This window comes from Dermacentor variabilis, chromosome 2 (assembly GCF_050947875.1).
Source record: "Dermacentor variabilis isolate Ectoservices chromosome 2, ASM5094787v1, whole genome shotgun sequence".
Lineage (NCBI taxonomy): Eukaryota > Metazoa > Arthropoda > Arachnida > Ixodida > Ixodidae > Dermacentor > Dermacentor variabilis.
In genome coordinates, this window is record NC_134569.1 from 266,241,630 (window position 1) to 266,264,820 (window position 23,191).

The following is a 23,191-nucleotide window of genomic DNA, read 5'->3' on the forward strand; positions in this document are numbered from 1 at the left end:
GATTTAGATGGCTATACCGACACGGGAAGTCAATGCTGGACCTTTCTGAGCAACATAACCTCGTGCTCGTGAATACAGGGCGTAAGTGTGAAGGACAGATCACGTGAGAAGTAAGAAACCGGTAATCGACCATGGATTACTGTCTGATGACAGAAGGAATTCATGATAAGTTGAGAGAAATGGTCATCGACGAGGAAGGGTTTCACAGCATAGGGAGTGACCATAAACGCATCATATTGAAAATGGGGTATGTAGTTGGGAAAGAGAGCAAGGGGAGCAAAATGGCAAGTCCAAATTTGAACGCTGAACAAATAGCAAATACAGCCACTAGAGTTGAGGAAGAACTTGGCAAATGGCCAAGTAAAGCGTGGGAATATGGTGAGCTTCTAAGTGTAATAACGACAGAAATACGGAAAGAGAAACATGTTCATTGGAAAGGAAAAAAGAAACCGAAAAGCTGGTGGAACAAGGAGATACGAGAAGCGATCGCCTAACGAAATAAAGCATCTCGAGAGCACAGGCAGGCAAAGAAGGCGCAGTTGCCACAGGATGAAGTAACTAGTAAATGGGTAATATAGCAGGAGAAAAAGGCTATGGTTCAAATACTCGTGCAAGCAAAATTAAAAGGTGAAAGTGAACGTTGGTTGTCAGAAATACGTGAGAAAAAGAAGGCCGCACCTAGAATATTTTGGAACCACATAAAATTATAAGGCAGGAAGTCAACAACAATACAACAACATATCCTAGACGAAGATGAAAACAGACGGGAAGGAATTGTAACAGCGCAAACACATGCAACCACAAAGTACCAAGGACGAGACACAAGCGCTGATGTCAGCGCTTTTGTCTCGTCCTTGGTACTTTGTGGTTGCATGTGTTTGCACTGTTACAATTCCTATGTCAAGTATGCACCAACTCGCCCAGAAAGAAGTTTTAACGAAGACTGGGAGGAGAAGCGGCAATGAATTACATCCGAAAAGCAACAGCCGAATCTTTCCAAGGCAATGACGGGGTCATACTTAAGGAAAAAAAGAGCATGAAAGAGACCCAAGGGGGAAAGCAGCTGGTGCTGACCAATTTAAACTGGAAGAAAGCGGAAGAGAAAATTCCTAAGCGCACAGCCACAGGGCTAGACGAGGTTCTCGTTAGGCTGATGAATGAACTAGGACCAAAAAGTAAGGAAGCTCTGGTGTAAGCAATGGAAAAAGCTTTAAAAGATAGACGAATTCCAGACAGTTGGCGACAAAGTAGAATGAATTTAATTTATAAAGGTAAGGGTGAGAAAGACAGAATTCACTCGTATAGACCGTTGACATTACATCGGTAATATACAGGCTAGCAATGCAGGCAATCAAATTAAAGCTTGAAGCATGGACAGAGAATAATGGCATTTTGGGAGAGCTTCAGAATGGCTTCGGAATAGGTAGGCGTTTGGATGATAACTTGTTTGGTCTTACTCAGTGTATTTAAATATCAAAAGCAGAAAGCAGACCGATGTATGTGGCCTTTTTATACATTACAGGAGCCTACGACAACGTAGACCGCAACATTTTGTGGGATATTCTGGAAAGGGAAGGCTTGTGTAACGATTGTATACAGCTATTGAGAGAGTTTTACCTAGAAAATACCGTTTGCTTTGAACGGGAAGGGATGAGGAGCGAGGAGAAAGTTCATATCAACAAGGGACTGAGGCAGGGGTGCCCTTTATCCCCGCTGCTGTTTATGATGTACATGGTAAGGATGGAGAGGGCGCTAGAAGGAAGTAATATCGGGTTTAATCTCTCATACAAACAGGCGGGTACAGTAATAGAGCAGCAACTCCCAGGTTTATTTTATGCGGACGGCATTGTGTTGCTAGCTAACAAGCAAAGTGATTTGCAACGTCTGGCTAATATCTGTGGGCAGGAAGGCACGAATTTAGGTTTGAAATATAGTGTTAGAAAATCAGGTGTTATGGTATTCAATGAAAACAGTGAACAGACAGTGGAGATACAGGACCAAGAAATTCCTCGGGTAACAGAATATAAATACCTTGGTATATAGATAAACGAAGCGAATGGATATATGGAAACACAGTAAAAAACCATAACAGTAAAGAGGAAGAGAAATGCAGCCATAATGAAGCACAGAGAGCTATGGGGATACAATAGGTACGACGTCCTCCGAGGTATGTGGAAAGGTGTAATGGTTCCAGGACTTACTTTTGGAAATGCGGTTGTTTGCTATAAATCGGGGGTACAATCAGGACTCGACGGGAACCAAATGTCATTGGGTCGCCTCGCATTGGGCGCTCACGGGAAGACTACAAATGAAGCTGTGCAGGGTGATATGGGCTGGACTAGTTTTGAAGTGAGGGAAGCTCGCCGTAAAATTGAGTATGAAGTACGGCTGAGGAACGTGGAAGAAAGTAAATGGGCTGAGAGAGTGTTCAGGTATCTGTACAGGAAAAACATTGATTCACAGTGGAGGAAAAGAACTAGGAAGCTTACCAGCAAGTATGCGGCCTGTAGGGTGGACAACACAGCAACAAAGAAGGTCAAGCGGAAAGTCAGAGAGGCTGAATTAATCTCATGGGTGGCGGCAGTGGAAAAGAAACCTGCCATGAGTAACTACTTAAGAGGAAAAAACGAAATCGGGAAAGAAACCATTTATGATACCTGAAAGGGAAGCTCATTAATTTTCGAAGCGAGATCGGGATGCCTTAGAACACGCACCTATAAAGCGAAATATAAGAAGGAAGAAGAAGCATGCGCTTGCTGTGGTAAAGCTAGGAAAACTACGGAGCATGTTTTATTAGATTGTGAAGACGTCTACCCAGCGGTCGATTTAGGCACCACTGGCCTCCTTGAAGCTCTTGGGTTCAGACGGAGCAGTGGTAAAGCAAATAAGTCCGCAGTAGACATTAGTAAGAGGCGACTGGAGGATTGGTGGAAGAAAAGTAGGGAAACGACAAAAGACGGAGACGTACAAAACCGCAGTTCGCAATAGGGGATCAGAAAATTTGGGCGTGGTAGTTCATAGTGTTCTTTTTTTCTTTCTTCCTTGTTTAACCTAGGTAGGATGTTAGGCAGTACAGTAGCAAGAGCTTGGTGGCGCAACCCACCGCCCCGTTCCAGAGGGGACACTCATAATATCCATCGATCCATCCATATATATTGTTGTATATGTTGAATAAACGGCTTTTTACATCGGGACGGCTGGAGCCTGACTTCCACTTTCGGTCACTACCACATACTGGACGGCCGCAATTGTGGAGAACCGACGTGTGCGCACCGTCGATAGGCGCCCCCTCTGTTTTCACTGCGGAGGCGCCGGCCACATTTCGCGTCATTGCTGACATCGTGACACATCATTTCGACCTTTTCGCCCGTGGTCCTGTGGTCGACGTGCAAATGACGACTCCATGCTACGCAGCAACGACGCTGCTTTTCAGGGACCTCCAACCGCGCACCCGAGTGACGAATCCGTGCTTAATGATCGGTCCGATTTCGGCCGTCGGTCGTGGTCTCAGTGGCGTAGCAGGGGTGGGGGGGGGGCGTGGGCCCCTGGTGCAAGGGGCCAGTAGGGGGGGGGGGGTGTCACATACGTCTGAAGACACCCCTCTTTTCACCGGCTACACCCGGGGAAGGGGGGAGTGCCAGAAGACCTATGGGTTCTGGGTGCTAGACGACCTAGCTACGCCCCTGCGCGGTCTCCAACTCCACGTCAGATGCCTTCCCCTACTGGACGTACTTTTGCTGACCTCCGAGGACAAAGGTCGCCAAGCCCACGCCGGGGAAACTGAAAGCGGCGACCTCTGCGGGTAAGGTCGCAGGTCCGCCGCAAGACGATAAAAAGCCCCCAACGTTCTCACCGCAGAACGACGTGCAGCCGATAAACACCGACACCGAAGAAATTGTGAGCGCCGACATCGATGTTTTCGTGGATGGGTGGCCGGTGATACCGTTAGTCGACTCTGGTGCCGACGTCGCTACAATGAGCCAGGAACTCGTCCTCCGCCTGAAGAAAGTAAAGACGCCATGGACGGGACCTCACATAAGGACGGCATCTCATTACTGATGTCCACTGGAAGATGTACTGCTAGAATTAACACCGGGGATTCTTCTTTCGTGACCGCTTTCATCGTTCTTCCTGTGTGCTGTAAAGATTTGATTACTGGAATGGATTTCCTGGAAGAATATGGCGCCGTAATTAACATCCCGGACCGCATGGTGACGTTTGATAACAGCCCTGGTTTAGTCCATTGCTTATCGCCGCAGCGCAACTCTTTTCATCTAGCAGAAGACGTCGTCGTCATCCCACCTCGATCATGTATCCTTGTTTCTGCAGCATGTGACGCACCGTTTCATTGCGAGGGAGTTACCGACCAAATAACCACGTTGTTGCTTACTCACGGTATCTTGGTCGCACAAGGAATAGTAAATCTCACCGACGGGCGCACGAACCTGTTGCTTACCAGTTTTAGCACAGAGCGACGGTACCTTCTGAAGGGCACGGTTGTGGCTTATTTTGATGGTATTTCGGATGTTCGTGGCTGCGGCTGCTTTTCACTACTGGAAGAAGCGCCTACGCAAGACCCAGCTCCTGCACTTGACGTCAGCCCTGCTTTGTCGCAACACGAACGAGAACGGCTGCTCACGCTAGTGTCCAAGTTCAAGGATTCCTTTGCGTCGACATCCAGCGTCAAAGCATCGACGAAGCATCGAATAATTACAGAGAATACGGCAAGACCAATTCACCAAAATTCTTATTGTGTTGCTTCCAGAGAACGTGAAGCCATACAACAAGTGTCAAAAATGCTGGAAGACGACGTGATCCAACCGTCAACGAGTCCCTGAGCACCTCCTGTAGTTCCAGTCAAGAAAAAAGACTGTAGCTTGCGTTTCTGTGTGGACTACCGAAATTTGAATCAGGTAACAAACAAAGACGTGTACCCGCTTCCCCGTAAAGACGATTCCCTGGACAGGCTTCGTCACGCGCGTTACTTCTCCTCAATGGACTTAAAAAGGGGATATTGGCAAATCGAGGTAGATCCGAGAGACCGTGAAAAAAGCTGCTTTTGTGACACCAGATGCCCTATACGAATTTAAAGTCTTGCCTTTTGGATTGTGCTCTGCCCCTGCAACGTTCCAACGCCTCATGGATACTGTGGTTCGGGTCTGAAGTGGAAAACCTGCTTAGTGTACCTAGACGACCTCATCGTGTTCTCCGCCACGTTCGAAGAACACCTCGAACGGCTTGAAGCCATTCTGCAGCCCATACGATCCGCCTGTCCCACCCTTAAGCCGGAGAAGGCCTTGCGGAACTACAGTTTCTTGGTCACGTCGTCAGCCACGCAGGTGTTCGCCCGGATTCTGAGAAAATTGCCGCCGTAGCACAGTTTCCCCTACCATCTGATAAAAGGGCTGTCAGGCGTTTCCTAGGCCTCTGTGCCTATTACCGGAGGTTTATTGCGGACTTTGCTCGCATTGAGTCGCCGTTAACTCGCCTGACGAGAGACGGCATCGATTTCCTATGCGGCGACGAAGAGCAAGATACATTCAACAACTTGCGGGAACGTCTCCAGAAACCTCCAGTGCTTGCTCACTTTGATGAGACCGCTCCTACATTGCTTCACACTGATGCCAGCAATGTTGGCTTAGGAGCTGTTCTTGTGCAGCGGCAGGAGGGCACAGAAAGAGTGCTTGCCTATGCAAGTAGAACACTCTCACGCACAGAGGTTAATCACTCGACAACTGAGAAAGAATGCCTCGCAGTAGTATGGGCGGTTATGACATTTCGCCCATATTTATATGGCCGCCACTTCACAGTTATCAGCGACCACCATTCACTGTGTTGGTTGGCAAATCTTAAAGATCCTTCGGCACGATTGGCGCGTTGGAGCCTACGGCTGCAAGAGATTGACATGACTGTCATGTACAAGTCGGAGAAACGACATGCGGATGCTCACTGCCTGTCTCGATCGGCGATAGAGTCGTCTGCTCCACCCGAAGAAGACTCGGCAATTCATTGTGTTCTGGACACATCCACGATCGCGCAACAACAACGGGAAGAGCTTGAGTTGCTTGAACTCATCAATTACTTAGAGGGCAGATCTGCGAAACCACCTAGAGTTTTCGCAAGAGGACTGTTGTCGTTTTTCTTGAGGGCCAAAGTCAATTCTTCGATCGGATCCCCCCATCTGCTCGTCATCCTGCCGCTCTTCGCACGAAAATACTTCAAGCCTGTCACAACGAAGTGACTTCTCGTCACTTAGGCTACGCGAGAACGTTGGCCAGAGTGCAGCATAGATACTACTGGCCGAGACTTACCACCGCCGTGAAACATTCGCACTTTCCTCGACTGCCCGAGGCGGAAGACGCCTCCGTCGACGCCAACCGGCCTCCTAAAACCCGACCAGATTCCTCGGAGACCATTTGATCAAATCAGAATGGATATATTGAGCCCACTTCCTACTTCTACTGCAGAAAATCGCTTTGTTATCCAACCGGCCTCCTAAAACCCGTCCAGATTCCTCGGAGACCATTTGATCAAATCAGAATGGATATATTGAGCCCACTTCCTACTTCTACTGCAGCAAATCGCTTTGTTATCGTCGCAACCGACTATCTCACACGTTACGCTGAAACAAAGGCAATTCAGAGAAGCACAGCAGCCGAGGCGGCACGCTTTTTCATTGAGCATGTTGTGTTGCGACACGGCGCACCAACCGTCGTAATAACAGACCGAGGAACCGCCTCCACGGCTGCACCTTTACATCACGTCTTGCTGCTAAGTGGAACGGCTCATCGGAAGTCAACCGCCTACCATCCACAAACCAACGGAGTAACAGAACGTGGATGCTGAACATAAGAGTTGGGATAACATCCTACCTTATATCACCTTTGCATACAACATGGCCAAACAAGAGACGACGCGCATGACTCCGTTCACCCTTGTCCACGGACGGGATGTACGAACGATGTTGGATGCGATGCTTCCAAACGACTTTGACGACACTGACATGGACGCCGATGTGTTTACGCAACGTGCAGAAGAGGCTTGGCAGCTCGCACGCTTACGGATCTGCCAGCAGCAAGACTACGACGCAGGGCGCTATGACCTTCACCGTAGAATGGTAACCTATGACGTCGGCGACAGAGTGTGGGTTTGGACACGCATACGAAAACGAGGCGTCTCCGAGAAGCTGTTAAGACGATACTTCGGACCATATCGAGTATTGCGCCGACTCAATGATGTCACGTACGAGGTCGTTCCCGATAGTCCGAGTTGTACGCGGCGCCGCACGCACCGTACTGAACTTGTGCACGTTGTCCGCATGAAGCCATATGTGAACGAATAACTATGCCAGAGGCCCTTAATTCCGCAAGTGACACTTCTGGTCTAGCATCCGCGCGATGCCCTCTTAGGTAAGGACAAGTGACGCCTGTATTCTGTACAGACGACGACGACGACGAGGAAGATATGAACATTAACAGACTTCGTCTAGTGGGTCAGTGGGTTTGGCGAGGACGAAGAAGACGTGTCTCTGTCCTGTTTGTTTTTCAACAGGTTGCCCTGCCGTTATTGAACAACGTCTCGCGGAAACACAAGAAAAAGCAATAACAGTAAATGGGAAGAGAAATGCAGCCATAATGAAGCACAGAGCGCTATGGGGATACAATAGGTACAAGGTGCTCCGGGGTATGTGGAAAGGTCTAAAGATTCCAGGACTTATTTTTGTAAATGCAGTTGTTTGCTTGGAATAAGGGGTACAATCAGGACTCGATGGGAACCAAAGGTCAGTGGGTCGCCTCGCATTGGGCGCTCAGAGGAAGACTACAAATGAAGCTGTGCAGGGTGATATGGGCTGGACTAGTTTTCAAGTGAGGGAAGCCCACAGTAATATTGATTGTGAAGAATGACTGAGGAATATGGAACAAAGTAAATGCGCTGGGAGAGTGTTTAGGTATCTGTACAGGAAAAACATTGATTCACAGTGAAGGAAAAGAACTAGGAAGCTTACCAGTAAGTATGCGGCATGTAAGGTGGGCAACACAGCAGCAAAGAAGGTCTAGCGGAAAGCCGGAGAGGCTGAAATAATGTCGTGGTTGGCGGCAATGGAAAAGAAACCTGCCATGAGTAACTATATACTTAAGTGGAAGAAACGAAATCAGGAAAGAAAGAATTTATGATAACTCAAAGGGAAGCTCATTACTTTTCGAAGCGCGATCGAGATGCCTTAGAACACGCGCCTATAAAGCAAGATATAAGAAGGAAGAAGAAGCATGTGCTTGCTGCGGTAAAGCTAGGGAAACGATGGAGCATGTTTTATTAGAATGTGAAGACATCTGCCCAGCGGTCGATTTAGGCACCACTGGCCTCCTTGAAGCCATTGGGCTCAGCGAAAGCAGTGGAAAAGTAAACATGTCCGCAATAGAGATAACTAGGAGGCGATTGGAAGATGGGTGGAAGAAAAGTAGGGAAACGACAGAAAACGGAGACGTACAAAAGAGTACTTCGCAATAGGTGGTCAGAAAATTTCGTTGTGGGAGTTCATATTGGATTTGTTATTTATTTCTTCTTCAACCTAGGTAGGACATTATAGGCATTAAAGTAATGTTACGGGGATGCTACGGGGAGAGGGAACTTCAATTGGATGGAGTCGTACGACAGGTGGCAGGGGAGTTTTCTTCCAGCGCTGACACAATTCGCAAGTTGCGACATAACGACGCACAGAGCGGTAGAGACCCGGCCAGAAGAACCGGGGCGTCGTACGCAGTCGTATGTACGCAAAACTCCAAGGTATCCTACCGTCGGTGCATCGTGAAGTTGTTCGAGAGCGATGAATCGCAGATGACGAGGAAGTACAAGGAGGAACTCAGGGCCGTCAGCGTTGATATTGCGGCGGTAGAGGGTGCCCTCCTGCAGCACGAACATGCGGCACGTGCCCTCAGTGATGCCAGATTACACTCCGGCGATGAGGGACTGTAAGGAGGCGTCGCGTTGTTGTTCAGCGCGCACGTTGGTCATGTCAGCAAAAACCATCACGCAGGTCACCGGATCATGCGCAGCAGGATCAGGGGGATCCACAACGTAACGAGAGAGGCAGTCGGCGTCCTTGTAGAGGCGTCGTCTTGTGACTGACAATAAATGAAAATTCCTGGAGTCGCAAAGCCCAGTGACCAAACCGTCCTGTCGGGTCCCGCAGAGAAGGCAGCCAGCAGAGTGCGTGGTGGTCTGTAACGACCGAAAACGTGCGGCCGTACAAATATGGCCGCATCTTAGTGACAGCCCAAACTAAAACGAAGCGCTCCCATTCGGTGGTGGAGTAATTTTTCCAGGCAGGTGACAACAGACGGCTGGCGTAAGCTATCACGCAATCGGTGCCATTCTCTTGTTGGACGAGAACAGCGCCGATGCCACGGCCGCTTGCGTCAGTGTGGACTTCGGTCGGTGGAGATGGATCAAAGTGGGCAAGTATGGCAGAGGTGGTCAGAAACCCGATGAGAGCGGCGAACGCGTGAGCTTGCTCAGGGCCCCATGAGAATGGCGTGTTCTTCTTTATAAGATCTGTCAAAGGCCGAGCAACATCGGCGAAGTTTTTGCGAAACGGCGAAAGTAAGAACACAAGCCGACGAAGCAGCGCACGTCAAAAGCAGAACCTGGCATAGGGAAACTGCGTACGGCGCGAACTTTTTCCGGGTCTGGTTGAACACCGGATGCGTCAACCAGGTGTCGCAACACGGTAATCTGATGGCGCCCGACTTGACACTTCGTGGAGTTCAGATGGAGACCAGCTTTTCGGCAAGATCGCAAGAATGGCAGCGAGTCGGGTAATGTGGCTGCCGAACGTGGGAGAAAAAAAATAACGTCGTCAAAGTAACAAAAATAGGTGGTCCATTTGTAGCCTCGAAGAAGGGAGCCCGTCATACGTTCAAATGTTGCTGGGGCATTGCATAGGCCAAATGGCATGACTTTGAACTGATATAAGCCATCAGGCGTGATGAAGGCCGTCTTCTCGCGGTGCATTTCATCAACTGAAATCTGCCAGTAGCGGATCGGAGATCGATGGACGAGAAGTATTTAGCTCTGTGCAAGCAGTCCAAGGCGTCATCTATGTGTGGTAGTGGGTAGACGTCTTTTAGCGTGACCTTGTTTAAGTGGCGATAATCAACACAAAAACGCCAAGTACCATCTTTCTTTTTCACGAGGACGACAGGCGAAGCCCAAGGGCTGGCTGATAGCTCGATGACCCCTTTGCGGAGCATTTTGTCCACTTCTGATTGGATGACTCGATGTTCAGCATGCGATACCCGATAGGGATGCCCACGAATAGGATTCGTGTCTCCAGTGTTTATAGGGCGGTGAACAACAGATGTTTGGCCTAAAAGTCTGTCACCGAAATCAAAGATGTCACTGTACGATACAAGCAGGAGACGTTTGTCCGTGGCCTGTCAATCGTTTGCACAAAGTCATCCATTAAGGAACCAGAACTGTGAGCTGCAATTGGCGCTAATAAGCCATTCTCGGCATTCAGACTCTCAATGTGAAATTCGGACCCACTAGAAACGCTGGCCAAGAACAGGCCGGCCGGAATCACTTGATTGCACATGCTTAAATTCAGAAGTGGTAGAAAGACGTCATTATTAGTAACCCTGACCAATTTATGCAGAACAGCAACGTTCAGGTTCAAAAAACACGTCGTTGATGGGGCGAAGCACGTATTCATCGTCAGGAACCTGTGGCTGGGCGATCAAAGTGACTTGAGTATCGGGTGACAGACCTACATCGTGAAGCAAGCACAAGTGCGGTGGGGCGGTGCTCAGAGCATCGGTAAATTGAGGCAGTTCTAACTGAAGAACGCTGGTCGCGCAGTTCATGAGAGCAGAATAAATAGATAATAAGTCCAATCCAAGGATAACATCGTGAGGGCAATTGTCGATCACAGCAAAGAGAACAGAAGTAGACGGCTGGCTGTACTTAACCACGCAGTACACATTCCAAGAACAACCAGTACGCTGCCGTTGGCCACACGAAACACTCGGGCAGCTGCTGCGGTGAGGAATTTCTTTAAATGTGTACGTAGGCTAGCACTCGTCACATACACGTGGATTCCAGTGTCGATGAGTGCTTGGATAGGTGTGCCGTCTATTTTAACGTCAATTACACTTCTCCTTGTGGGTACAGACAAAGGATTTGCTGCAGTAGTCAGCAATATACAGCCCCACCTCCGAGGGCTGCATTTCCTAGTTTTCCGATAGGGTGCGGCCAAAAGCTACAGGGGACGAAAGGGGACGTGGCTGCGGCGAACGGGAAGATGGGCGACGTGTTTGCGGTGAACAAGACTGGTGTCCGCGAGGTGATGGTGAGCGGCTGTACCACGTGTTCCTAGCAGAGTTGTCGCGCTGTTAGACTCGGCGCGGGCGAAACATTGCGGGCATTTCCACCATTACGGCTTAGGCTGGTCATTGTGTGATGCGTTGAGGGCCACAAGTTGCGGCAGCATCGGGCGACATGACCAATGCGGCTACAGGTGAAACATATCGGCTGGTAATCCGCAGTTCTCCCCTCAGTCGGGTTGCGATAACGTGGAGAGAAGCGTCAGGATGGAGCAAAAATAGTAGAACGGCGTTCGTTAGCTCTGGGATTGGCAACAGCACAGACCGAACGTAAACCGATGTTTTCAAGTTCCTGGTAAACGATGGCTTGTACGAGGGGAACTGAAAATGTGGTAGCATCAGGGCTACGCAAACAGAAAGCTGCGGGCGCCATAGCATCCAGTTCACGTCCAACGATTCGCACCACGTCCTCTGATGGCAACGTATGCTACTGTGCCGGTTGATCTTCACATGTCGACGTAGCGGCAATATTGGGAAGTCGGGCGACTGGTTGCAAGACCTGTTGGCTTTTGGCCTGTTTGGATTGTCAGCACTCTTTAACGATTGCATCAACTGTAGAGCAGCTTGTACACATGAGCAGCTTAAACGCATCGTCAGCAGTGCCCTTAAGTACGTGCCCGACCTTCTCAGCTTCTGTCATGTCGTGATCGGCTTTACGACAAAGTTCCAGCACGTCCTGGATGTACAAGACATAGAACTCCGTGGGGGATTGGGGATTGGGGGATCCTGTGGTTATTCTAGATAACATGTGGTATATCTGGTTTAGTTGTCGGATCGTCTTTCCACCCATACTTCAGCTCTACCGTCATCCTGAAGGATGAAGCCCAGTATTTTGATGTTAGATCGGCGCGGTATTTCAGTGTGTTCGATATGGAGACTGATGCTTTGGCGCTGCTCTTCCGCGCGGCGGCCTATTTGATTAGTTACTACTATGTACTCAGATTTTGTTGGAGAACACTTAAGCCCAATACCGTTAACGTATTCGTGAATGGTATCTAAGCCTGACTGGATGGTGTGCTCCTGTTCACCTAGGGACCCCTTGCAACACCATATAGTAATATCGTCTGCATAAATATTGTGTTCGAGTAGTGCGATGGAAGAGAGCCGGGCAGGCAGATCGAGCAAAGCAATATTGAAGAGAGTGGGTGATAGGATTGAGCCTTGAGGGACTCCTGTACTCAGAGGGTATGGCGCTGACAGCTCTCCATTGATTTGAATTTGTATAGAGCGACCGGTAAGAAAATCTTTAATATAATTGTAGAGGCGGGCGCCGGTTCGTAAGGTCAAGAGGTTCTTGAGGATAGCGGAGTGTTTCACGTGGTCGAACGCCTTGTGTATATCTACACCTGCGATTACTCTGGTTTGTACGAGACTGTGATTTTGATACACATCTTCCGAGATACGAAGCATGGTATCCTGAGTGCTAACATGTGATCTAAAGCCTGTCATTGTGTAAGGAAAAGCACTGCTGTTTTCTAAGTGCCAGTTGAGACGGTTAAGGGTCATGCGTTCCATCAGTTTGCTTACACACGACGCTAAAGATATAGGACGTAGGTTTGTGATACAGTTGGCCGGTTTGCCGGGTTTCGGGATTGGTATTATTATTGCCGTTTTCCATTCCTCTGGAAGGATTCCGGATTCCCAAATATTGTTGATGTATTTTAAAAGTAGTTCTAACTGAGAAGAGGGTAAGTTACGAAGTGTACTATAAGTAATCCCATCTTTGCCAGGCGTTGTGTTTCGTTTCAGCGAAGAGAAAGCCGTATGTAGCTCAGCTAAAGTAAACAGGCTGTTTATGCCTGTTGTACTCTCTTCGAGTGACTCAGTTGGGTAATCCGTAAGTTGTTCTGCATTTTGGTCCAAGGGATAGAACGTCTGACGAATTTCATCAGTTATTTCTTCGCGTGTCTGACCAGAGCTCATCATTATCTTGTCCATGGTGTGTCGTGGTTTTCCTTGGCCCAAAAGTGATCTTAAGATATTCCACACTCTCGCAGTATGTAGGCGGCCGTTGAGCTTGTCACATGTTTCTAACCAGTTCTCGGTGCAAAGTTTTTGCGCGTATTCTTGTGCTTCTACTGTTATTTGCTCAATAAGTTTGCGAAGGCTATGATTCTGTTTATGTTTCTTCCAGTTCTGCACTATCCTGTGTCTTTTATCCCATAAGTTAGGCAGATGAGAGTCTATGTGTGGGTTTTCAGCAGTACGCGCAATCATTTTGGTGTACTTTTTCCTCGTCTCGCTAATATTCTTCACCCATGAATGTAGGTCCGGCTGTTCGTCGGCCCTGTCTAGGTCTGATCGGAATCGGTGCCAGTCAGTAAGTTGTGTACTAGAAGCTGCGTTAGCAAGGCGAGCCTTAGAGCGAGGAATGCTTAGAGTAACTTCAATGATGTAATGGTCACTTCCAAGACTTTCGTGAAGATTCGCCCAAGTTACATTCCCGATTCCGCGGTACCAGCTTAAGTCCGGGTTAGAGTCACGTTCGACACTGTTTCCTTGGCGCGTGGGCTCGGTTGTGTCATTAAGAAACGTATACTTGTTATCTTGCATTTTTCTTTCGAGGCGCTGCCCTGCTTTAGTTGTGCGCTGGTAGCCCCATGATATGTTATGTGTATTGAAATCCCCAGCTATAATGATGTCTTTGTCTTTATGTAGCTTTGTGTACGTGTCCAACCATTTCAGAAAAGAAGGACAGTCGAGCCTTGGGACCCAGTATGCATTGATAATTAGAACGTCACGGCTGCCGAAGCGGCATTGGACAGTAACGTGATCCTGAGTCGAATTGTTTATGGAATCAGTATCGATTTGTATAGCTGGAATATGTTTGGCCACGTATGTTACAGTGGTAATGGGAACAGTCACACCCTGTGGAGCTCTTTTGTCTCGTTTAGTAATACTTCCTTGGGTAAAGTGTTCATATCCCGGTAATGATATAAGTCCGCAAGCTTCTTGAATTAAAATGATATCTGGTTTCTGCGCTTCTCGGCAGATGAATTGTTGTAAGAGAGCCTTCTTCCTTCGAAGGCTCCTGCAATTCCATTGCCATATTACTAAAGGTAGATTAGGGCCTGCCATATTACAGATTTGCCGAGCCGGAGGGCTCATCGACCTTGGACTGCGTGGATGTCTGTGCACGCGCGAATATTTGCGCGTTCGCTACTAGCTGTTGAACGACGACATCAGTGCGTGCAATTTCTTGTTTTAGATATTGCATTTCTGCCTGTATCGTGCGAATCACTGCAACCTCATTCGCGAGGCTGTCTACTTTAGCCGTTAAAACCTGGACCGCTCGTTCAAGGCGCTGCATGCTTGTTTGGTCCGGCATGTGCGATGGTGTTGTAGATGGTGTCATAGGGCGCTGAAGAGCTTGAGTACGAGTAATGAAGGACTGGAGTCCGTAAAATAGAACGGGTTGACTGTGAAGTGTTAGGTGAGGATTGTGAGGAATTAGTAGGTTGGTTTGGACGGACTGGCTCACCGTTATCAGAGGCTAGCTGACTCTTGTCATTTCTGGGACGTTTCGGCTCCGGAGTGGTAGATCGCTTGGCGGCCTTAGACGGCGGGCTTCCATTTGGAGATTTTTTTGTGATGGTTTGGTTGGCACTGCGACTTCGGCTGCGGTTGCGGCCGCGACTGCGGCTGCGACTGCGGTTGCGGCTGCGGCTGCGACTCCGGCTGCGACTGCGACTCCGGCTGCGACTCGTCTGGCGAAGCACAGATAACCGGTTGGAAGTAGCGATGGAGGTGTCTAGGGTCTTGTTACTTATAGTGACTCTTGTGTCCTGTTGACGGGGGCGGTGTGTCCCCTGTGGCAATTCAGGGAAATCTGATGTATACTGGAAGGGCTTCGTGTTGCATATCCGTCGGTGACCGTGCTTGGATGCCCGCGAACGCGCCGCGCGGTCCGCTTCTTTTCTTGCTGGGCAGTCTTTCGAAGTCGGCGAATGTTCACCGCCGCAGGGGAAGCACTCATGGGAGGGTATGCTTTGCGCACTGGGAAATCTTCTACTGCATTGATGGCACATGCAATACGTCGAACGATTTGGGCATACGTCGGTGGCGTGACCGAGCGTGAAGCAGTGCGAGCACAGCGAACTTCTGTGTCGAAATGGGTAGAGGCGCTGGACAACGCGATTAATAAGGGCAAATCTGGGTAAACGTGGGCCTTCCACCGTCACCATCACGGTGTTGGACGTGCCTATTCGGCGGATGGTCTGGAGTTTCGCTTGTTCTACTTCCACAATACTCTGCAGCTCTCTGTCGGAGACCGAGGTGGGTATTCCATGTATCACGCCGCGTGCGTTCATAGGATCAACGGCCACGTAGGTGTTTGTCTCGTAAGCTGCATGGTTGATAGTGATGCTCTTTAGTTCCGCGAGCTTGTCGGCAGCAGATCGACGATAGGTGTCAACGGCCACCAGGTTTTGTGTGGTGCGGATTTTGAAGTATGTGTCGCTGCGTTCCACTGTGTTGAGTCCTGCCGCCGAGCGGATAGCGTTGCCGAGGGTACCGACGTCGATTGCAGCAAGGTTCAGGCATGCCGTGAATTTAACAATCACAGTGGTGGCTTGTTGGTGGCGCGGCGTTGTCCCTACGGTGCGCCAGTGGCCGAGTGTCGAAGCGGACGCCGCTGCTTGCTCGATTTCCATGCTTCAGAAGCCCACGAACGCGCGTGGCGTCGGTGGTGTCGAGGTGGCGTCCAGCCAAGGACTAGGCTTTGTGACCGGCGGCCGGCTAAGCCGGCCAAGTTCTTCCATTAATTGCGGAGAAACGATGAAAAGTTCGTCTCACCGGGAGGTGGGTACCTTAAGACGTCTTCCTAGCACAAGTTTGGAGTCCTATCGAAGAAGGTTCCGTTGATAGGGTGAAAACTTCGAGGAACAGATGTGGATCCGTGCTGACTCGGCGAGCGCGTCTCGGCGTTCCGCTTTCAAGAGTTGTAAAGGAGACACTCGAAGCGGGGAAATTTCGCCACTAAATGAGGACCGCAGCGTACGAGGGAATTGAAACTCGTTTTCAGCTCGCTTCGGCGCTCCCGAAGCAGCCGACGCGGCCGCTATGTCTACGTGATCCCTCCTTGCACGTCACGCCGACGGTGGCGCCAGCTTTTCCACTGGTGGAGCTCGAGGCCAATACCCGAACTCTATGACCCCGAGTGACGTCAAACTTCTCCTCCGCACTTTCGCGCTGGTGCTTGCCATGCTTGATAAATTTCCAGTGTACCGTTTGGCTGCTCTGCTGCTGACGGTCGGGACGAAGGGGCGCGTGAATCGCCAGTAACGCGCTGTCGCGCAGTAGCGGAAGGCCGCAGGCCATCAAACCGCTGCGCTGTGAAGGAACCAGAACCCGATTTTTTTTTCGGACATTTGCAGTAGCGGACACAATGAAATGAAGCATGGCTTCGGTTAAAAAACGCGGACCAGTGCCGACTAGTGAAAAAGGCGCCTGGTGTCGAGACGTCTGCCCTCGCATGCGCGTCCCTTTTAGCTCGCAGCCTCTCCAAACCTTTGGCATCGGCTTAGCGCTATTTAATCGTAGGAAGCAGCGCGAGATGGACAGCTCGGACGCGCGCGCTCCGCAGCAGTACTAGACAGATAGAAACTTTATTGAAATGGAAAAGATTTGATGGAGGGGTGGTTGGAGCCTCTCAGTCCAGGGCCCACTGGTCTCTGCCGCCTGCCTGACCTGGCTAATTAAGGACTTTTGTTCTGCCAGGTCGGAGCGGGCGAGCTGTGCCTCCCACTGCTCCATTGTGTTACCGGTATTTGGCCTATGAGGGTGCTTAGTGCACTCCCAGGTTATATGTATTATACTATACAATCGCGATGTCTCATTGCATTAGCGTTGCCGAAGTCATGCTAAAAGAAGTTCATAATGAAGTTGGCAAATTGGGCCGTGAGGTTGAATCGGCTGCTTTTACCGGTTTTATGAAATTAAACATCCCTTATACGGCCAGCGAACTGAACTGCTCTTATCAGCCGCAGGTACCGACCGCTGCCCAGTTCTTGCGTGTTTTTTATAAAAAGGTCACCTATCGCCGCCTTCTACTTGCTTTTCTCTGCTTGGGCTTCCTGGGGCCCTCAGACGGACTTGCGAGCTAGACGTTTGGCGATACGAAAAAGATGTACGCATTCTCACTGTACTGGAGACACGTACGACACACCGACCCATTTGCGATCCAGTTGGAGTCCATGAGCACAAGCACATTCTCGCTTCAGGAATCGTCGTGCTTTATTAACAAACTTCGGGTGGCAGCGCATCAGTACGCCAGCGCGCCGGCAAGGAGCCAGAATGTCGTTTCAGACACCGCGTTTTCATTCATTGACTGCGGCCTGAGGTCAGTGAGGTGCCTTCTTAATTACCACGGTAAGTGAAGCATCACGGAACCAAAGTTTTGCGATAGGCGGCGCACGGTGCAAAACAGTACGCGCGTAGAACCGGCCTACGTGCGACCACGGAACAGCCGTTTGATGTTTTCCCAGGCGTACGTTCTGTGGAGCCTTGCCGACTCTTGCAGCGCATCCGCTAAACTTCACTTTCCTGCGCTTCTCGCGCGCACAGATAAGATACGCCTGCGGCAGCGACGACTCATTCCTTAAGTCAAAGCAGGCGCTTCTTTGCCATTTTCCACGATGAAGCGTCGGCTGGCAGGCGCACAGTGCCGATGGCAACAAAATGTAACGCTCTATCAGCACGTTTATTTATTTATTTATTTATTTATTTATTTATTTATTTATTTATTTATTTATTTATTTATTGTCATACTCTCAAGGCCCGGAGGCATTACAGAGAGGAGTGGTGATTAGTACAAACATATTCGTTAACAATATTCTTGAAGTTTGTGGCGTCAGAAATGGCAGTGACGGAGGCAGGGAGGCGGTTCCAGTCATTCGTCGTTCTTGGTATAAAGGAATCAAAATAAACGTTCGTGCGAAAAGTTGGGACTTCAACCTTAAAACGATGATCCGTGCGTGACGATATGTATGATGGAGGGGAGATTAGTTCATCCCTAAGTGTTTCGTTAGAGTAATAGATCTTGTGAAAAAGGCATAGGCGAAAGTATTTACGACGTAACTCTAGGTTAGGCAAGTCAAGGGTTAGTTTCATTGATGAGACACTTGCATGACGAGAATAATTCGAAAGAATAAAACGAGCAGCTCGGTTTTGAATGGATTCGATGGTGTTCTTTAGCTTTAGAGTAGAAGGGTCGAAAATGGAGCATGCATATTCAAGTTTAGGCCTCACTAAGGATTTGTACAGAAATAACTTGACAGCTACAGATGCCGATGAAAAATTACGCCGTAAAAACCCAAGCATGCGATTAGCGTTACCGTAAATGTAATTTATATGAATATTCCATGTAAGATTGTGCGTAATGTAGATACCAAGATATTTATATGATGATACATTTTCTACAGGTATGTTGTTAATATTGTACGTAGGAAGGGTGGTATTTCTTACAACACGGGACACACGCATCGCCTTACATTTATTAGAATTGAGCTTCATTTGGGATCTAGCACACCATGATGTTACTATGCCAATGTCTGATTGAAGAGTGTCGCAGTCGCCAGAGTTAGAAATGACACGATAGAGAACACAGTCATCGGCGAATAACTTAATTGATGATTTAATTTGGTCTGGGAGGTCATTAATATAAATTAGAAATAATAATGGTCCTAGAACCGAGCCTTGCGGTACACCGGAGGTTACTCGACCAGTGGAAGAGAAGTATTCGTTAGCATAAACAAATTGGGAACGGTTAGACAAAAAACACTTGATCCAAGCAAGCACGTTAGGATCAATGTTGAGGTTACTTAATTTGGTTAAAAGTAATTCGTGTGAAACAGTATCGAATGCTTTGGCGAAGTCTAAAAAAAATGCAGTCAATAATAATGTTAGCATCCATCGCCTGGAGTAAATCATTAGTGAATGACAAAAGCTGTGTTTCGCAGGAATAGTATTTTCTAAATCCATGTTGGTAGGGGGTAAAAAATAGGTTTGACTCGAGAAATGAAACCAGGTGTGAGTAAATTATGTGCTCCATTAATTTGCAGGGAACGCTGGTTAGGGATATAGGTCTGTAATTAAGTGTGGAGTACCGACTGCCAGACTTATGTACGGGAATCACCATCCCTGCCTTCCAATCATTCGGAAGGATGGTGGTTTGAAGTGACTGAGCAAAGATTTCGCTCAGAATTATAGATGAATAAGGAATAGTTCCCTTAAGAAATTTCGTGTTGATACCATCTACTCCACTGCATGCAGAAACTTTTGAGGTCTGTATCAACTTTACAACGCCATCAAAGTCAATGGTAATAGGAAGCATTGGAAAATAATGCACATCAGGAAAAACAGCGCTTGCGCACAGCACAGAATCCGAAAATAGAGATGAACGCGTCATTCAACACTTCACAACAGACACTCCGATCGACAGGTTCGTTGTTAAGGTCACACAGCTCAATGGCACTAGATTTTTTACCGTTGACCACACTCCAAAATTTCTGTGGGCTGTCTTTCAAAAAAGAAGGCAACGTGTGCTCATAAAATGTTGTTTTGGACTCTGCTACAGCATTCTTGTAGTCGCTCAGTGCTAGTGTGTAAGCATTCCAACGATCATGATTGCCAGTTAATTTTGCTCGTCGGAAAAGCCTTTTCTTTTTGTTCAGTAAACGTTTAAGACGCGAGTTGAACCAGGGTGCGCGAGAATTAGAATAAATACGTTTTTGCGGGATGTACCGGTTAATTAAGGAGTTGGCTTTCTCTTTGAATATTGACCAGTTTTCTTCAACCGATCGAGTGTGGAAACTTGGAATGTAGTCAGCGATGAAAGTTTCTAGTTCGTTATTAATTGCGGCAAAATCAGCATTTTTGTAATCACGTATAACTTTCCACGAATTAACAGATGGGATGGTTAACATCAAATTACACTGGATTATACAATGATCGCTAATACCCGGTAGGTAATTTAGGGGCGAAACAAATTCCGGGGATGTAGTAAGGATTAAATCTAGGATATTAGCCGAGTGTGCAGAACATCGAGTAGGCTTCAGGACAAGCTGGTGCAGGTTAAAATCGAGGCAAAGGCTGATGAATTCGGAATATTCAGAACAACACTCTTGGGTTGAAGGGGGATCAGTATGCCAGTTAATGCCAGGAAAGTTAAAGTCCCCAAGGAGTATTAGTGGCGTGGAAGGGAACCGTAAAATTAAACTATTTAAGGCATCGTGAAGGTCTGAACAAAATGTGTTAGGTGAGGAAGGGGGCCTGTAAACGACGCAAATGATAAAATTTTTGCGTTCGAAGCCTACGCGCGTGCACACTAGTTCTAATGGCGACGCAAGCTCAATTGCAGCAGCGGTAATCGAATCACGAACACCGATAAGTACACCGCCACCACACCGCACATCACGATCATGTCGATAGAAACGGTAAACACCCTGGCATTCCAAAATTTCACGGTCTTCAATTTTGCTAGAAAGCCATGTCTCTGTCAGGATAACAATATCTGCACTGCACGTGTCGACGACAGAAGATAAAGCATCCCGCTTGTTGCATACGCTGCGAATATTTGAATACAGAAGAGAAATATTTTTTGCCACCGGACCATGACTCCGCTATGTTTGTGAATTGCTAGGGCCATCAGAAGGTGCATTTGGGACAGAATTTGTCGAACGAAGCTCGTTTGTGTGGATTTCGCAGACTCGATCAGTTACCGGACAGTAAACGTAAGTTTTTTTGTCGATTTGTAGACGGTGAAGCCGTAACACATATTTCTGTCCGCTAGCCTTTCCGAATTCAATCAATTTTTTCTGTGACAAGCGTGTGGCGCGGCAGAAGTCTTCGCTAACAGAAATGCCAGAACCTTTGAATTTTTTTCGCTCAGTGAAAACCTTTTGCTTAAGTTTTGAGGACGAGAATTTTACGATTATGGGCCGGTGCTTATTTACTGCATAGGTACCCAGCCTGTGGGCGCGGGAAATGGCTTCATCTATTAAAGTTATCTGTAGTAAATTGGTAAGGCAGTTTCGAATTTTAGTTTCCGATTCGGACCAGTTCTCAGCTGGGACGTCAGGAATCCCGTAGAATATAAGGTTGTCACGGCGAGAGCGGTCTTCCAGCTCGTCCAACCGAGAAGTTATTGCTGCAGTTTGGTCTCGCAGAGCTTCATCGACTACTCTCGGTAGATCAACACCATTCCGATTTGCTTCATATGATTCCACCAGGGATTCAACTGTTGCGAGCCTACTGGCTAAGCTGGAAACTTTTTCCTCAAGTTTTTGCTGATTAGCTCGGACCTCTGATAGCATCCCTATTACCTCGGTATGGCGTGCGTCACTTTTAGCCGACAAGGCCGCAATGGCGTCTAGAATCTCCTTTTGAGGACCAGGGTTCTGTTCCACATCCCCAGTTAACATAAGCAATTTAACAACATATATACACTCAAAAAAATCACAAAGAATCACCAGTGGGCCTGGGAAGAGCAGCAGACAGATATTACTGGATCGCTTAGCGTGCAACGACGGGTGTTTACCAACCTGTACAACAAACAAGAACGGGTTTTGAAGCGGTTGCATGGCTGCCGCTCCGTCCAGCCCACTGAAGTGGCCCGATGAAAGCGTCGCTCTTAAGTACATCCGGCTGACTGGTGTCGTAGGCGATGGGAATGGCCAGCCAAGTCGGGGCACGATGTACACCGCGTCAAGGGTTGATGATGTGGCGTTTCCGCCATAGTGTTGATCTCTGACGTAACATGGTGATAGAGGCAGGACGATAGCCTCGCAAAAGGAATCCAAGGGCTGCCATGTGCCGAGGAACGCCAGAATCTGTACAACAAACAAGAACGGGTTTTGAAGCGGTTGCATGGCTGCCGCTCCGTCCAGCCCACTCCTGTCATCAATTGTATTCATCACGTGTCATCACGTGTATTCTGGTACACCTGTGCAGGTGTGCATGAACCTCGAATGCGCTCTGCTTAAAAGACTTCGTGCTGTCGCGAGTACTACGAGGAACAAGCAACAGTTAAGCAACGTGTTTTATTATGTACAAAAGCAAGTTGTTACACACAAACTATGCATTCATAACGTACGTTCTACGTGCCGCAAATGCACCATATGCGCTGTCAAAAGCAGGAATCACTGACCTGCAAGGCGTTCATTGTACATATTCCGAAACGCATCGGTTTCGGCCAGCGATGGCACGTTAGCAGGATTCCGCCAAAGAGGGCAAAATTTCCCGCGGTCATTCCTTCGTCCGTTGCCATTGCCGTGGCACGGTACATTGCGTACAGCGTTGCATGCGCGTTCATTTCACGCATTTTAGTTCGTTCTGTCCCACCTGGCCACAGCAACATGCGGGAGAGCACGGCACAGAGAACGCAGCGCAACAAAACACGGAGACCAACGCAAACCTACCCGCACGGCGCCTTTGCCACGGTACGAAACCTACGAAGCAACACGTGTGAGCGCACAGAACCACAACAAAGCCGCCATGGACACCCGCACGCCAAGTTTCATCCTAGACGCCAGCGCTCGTTTCTCCCCTGTCGGAACGATTTCACCTCCTACGGGTGTAGGTTTCCGCCGCCGCATCACTTCACGATCGCGCCCGCGTTCAGTTCGCGCTGCACTCGAAACATCTCGTTTGCGACGCGTCGCCTCTTCGGATGACAGGAAATTATGATTGTGTTGTTAACTCTCACGACAGCAATGTAAACACGAAAGGGTTGACGCCACCAGTGAAATTCTGCCGATTCACAAGAAAATGGTACGAAAACATCAGAGGACAGACATGGATTACTGCGGTGC

General features: G+C 48.5%; 1 protein-coding gene across 1 annotated transcript; it reads right to left on the bottom strand.

Moving 5' to 3' along the window:
- Window positions 1–20,728: 20,728 nt before the first annotated feature.
- LOC142571263 (uncharacterized) lies at window positions 20,729–22,256 on the bottom strand. Its single transcript, XM_075679504.1, has one exon. It carries the CDS (start codon window positions 22,247–22,249, stop codon window positions 21,002–21,004), a length of 1,248 nt encoding a protein of 415 aa, XP_075535619.1. The 5' UTR covers window positions 22,250–22,256; the 3' UTR covers window positions 20,729–21,001.
- Window positions 22,257–23,191: the final 935 nt, after the last annotated feature.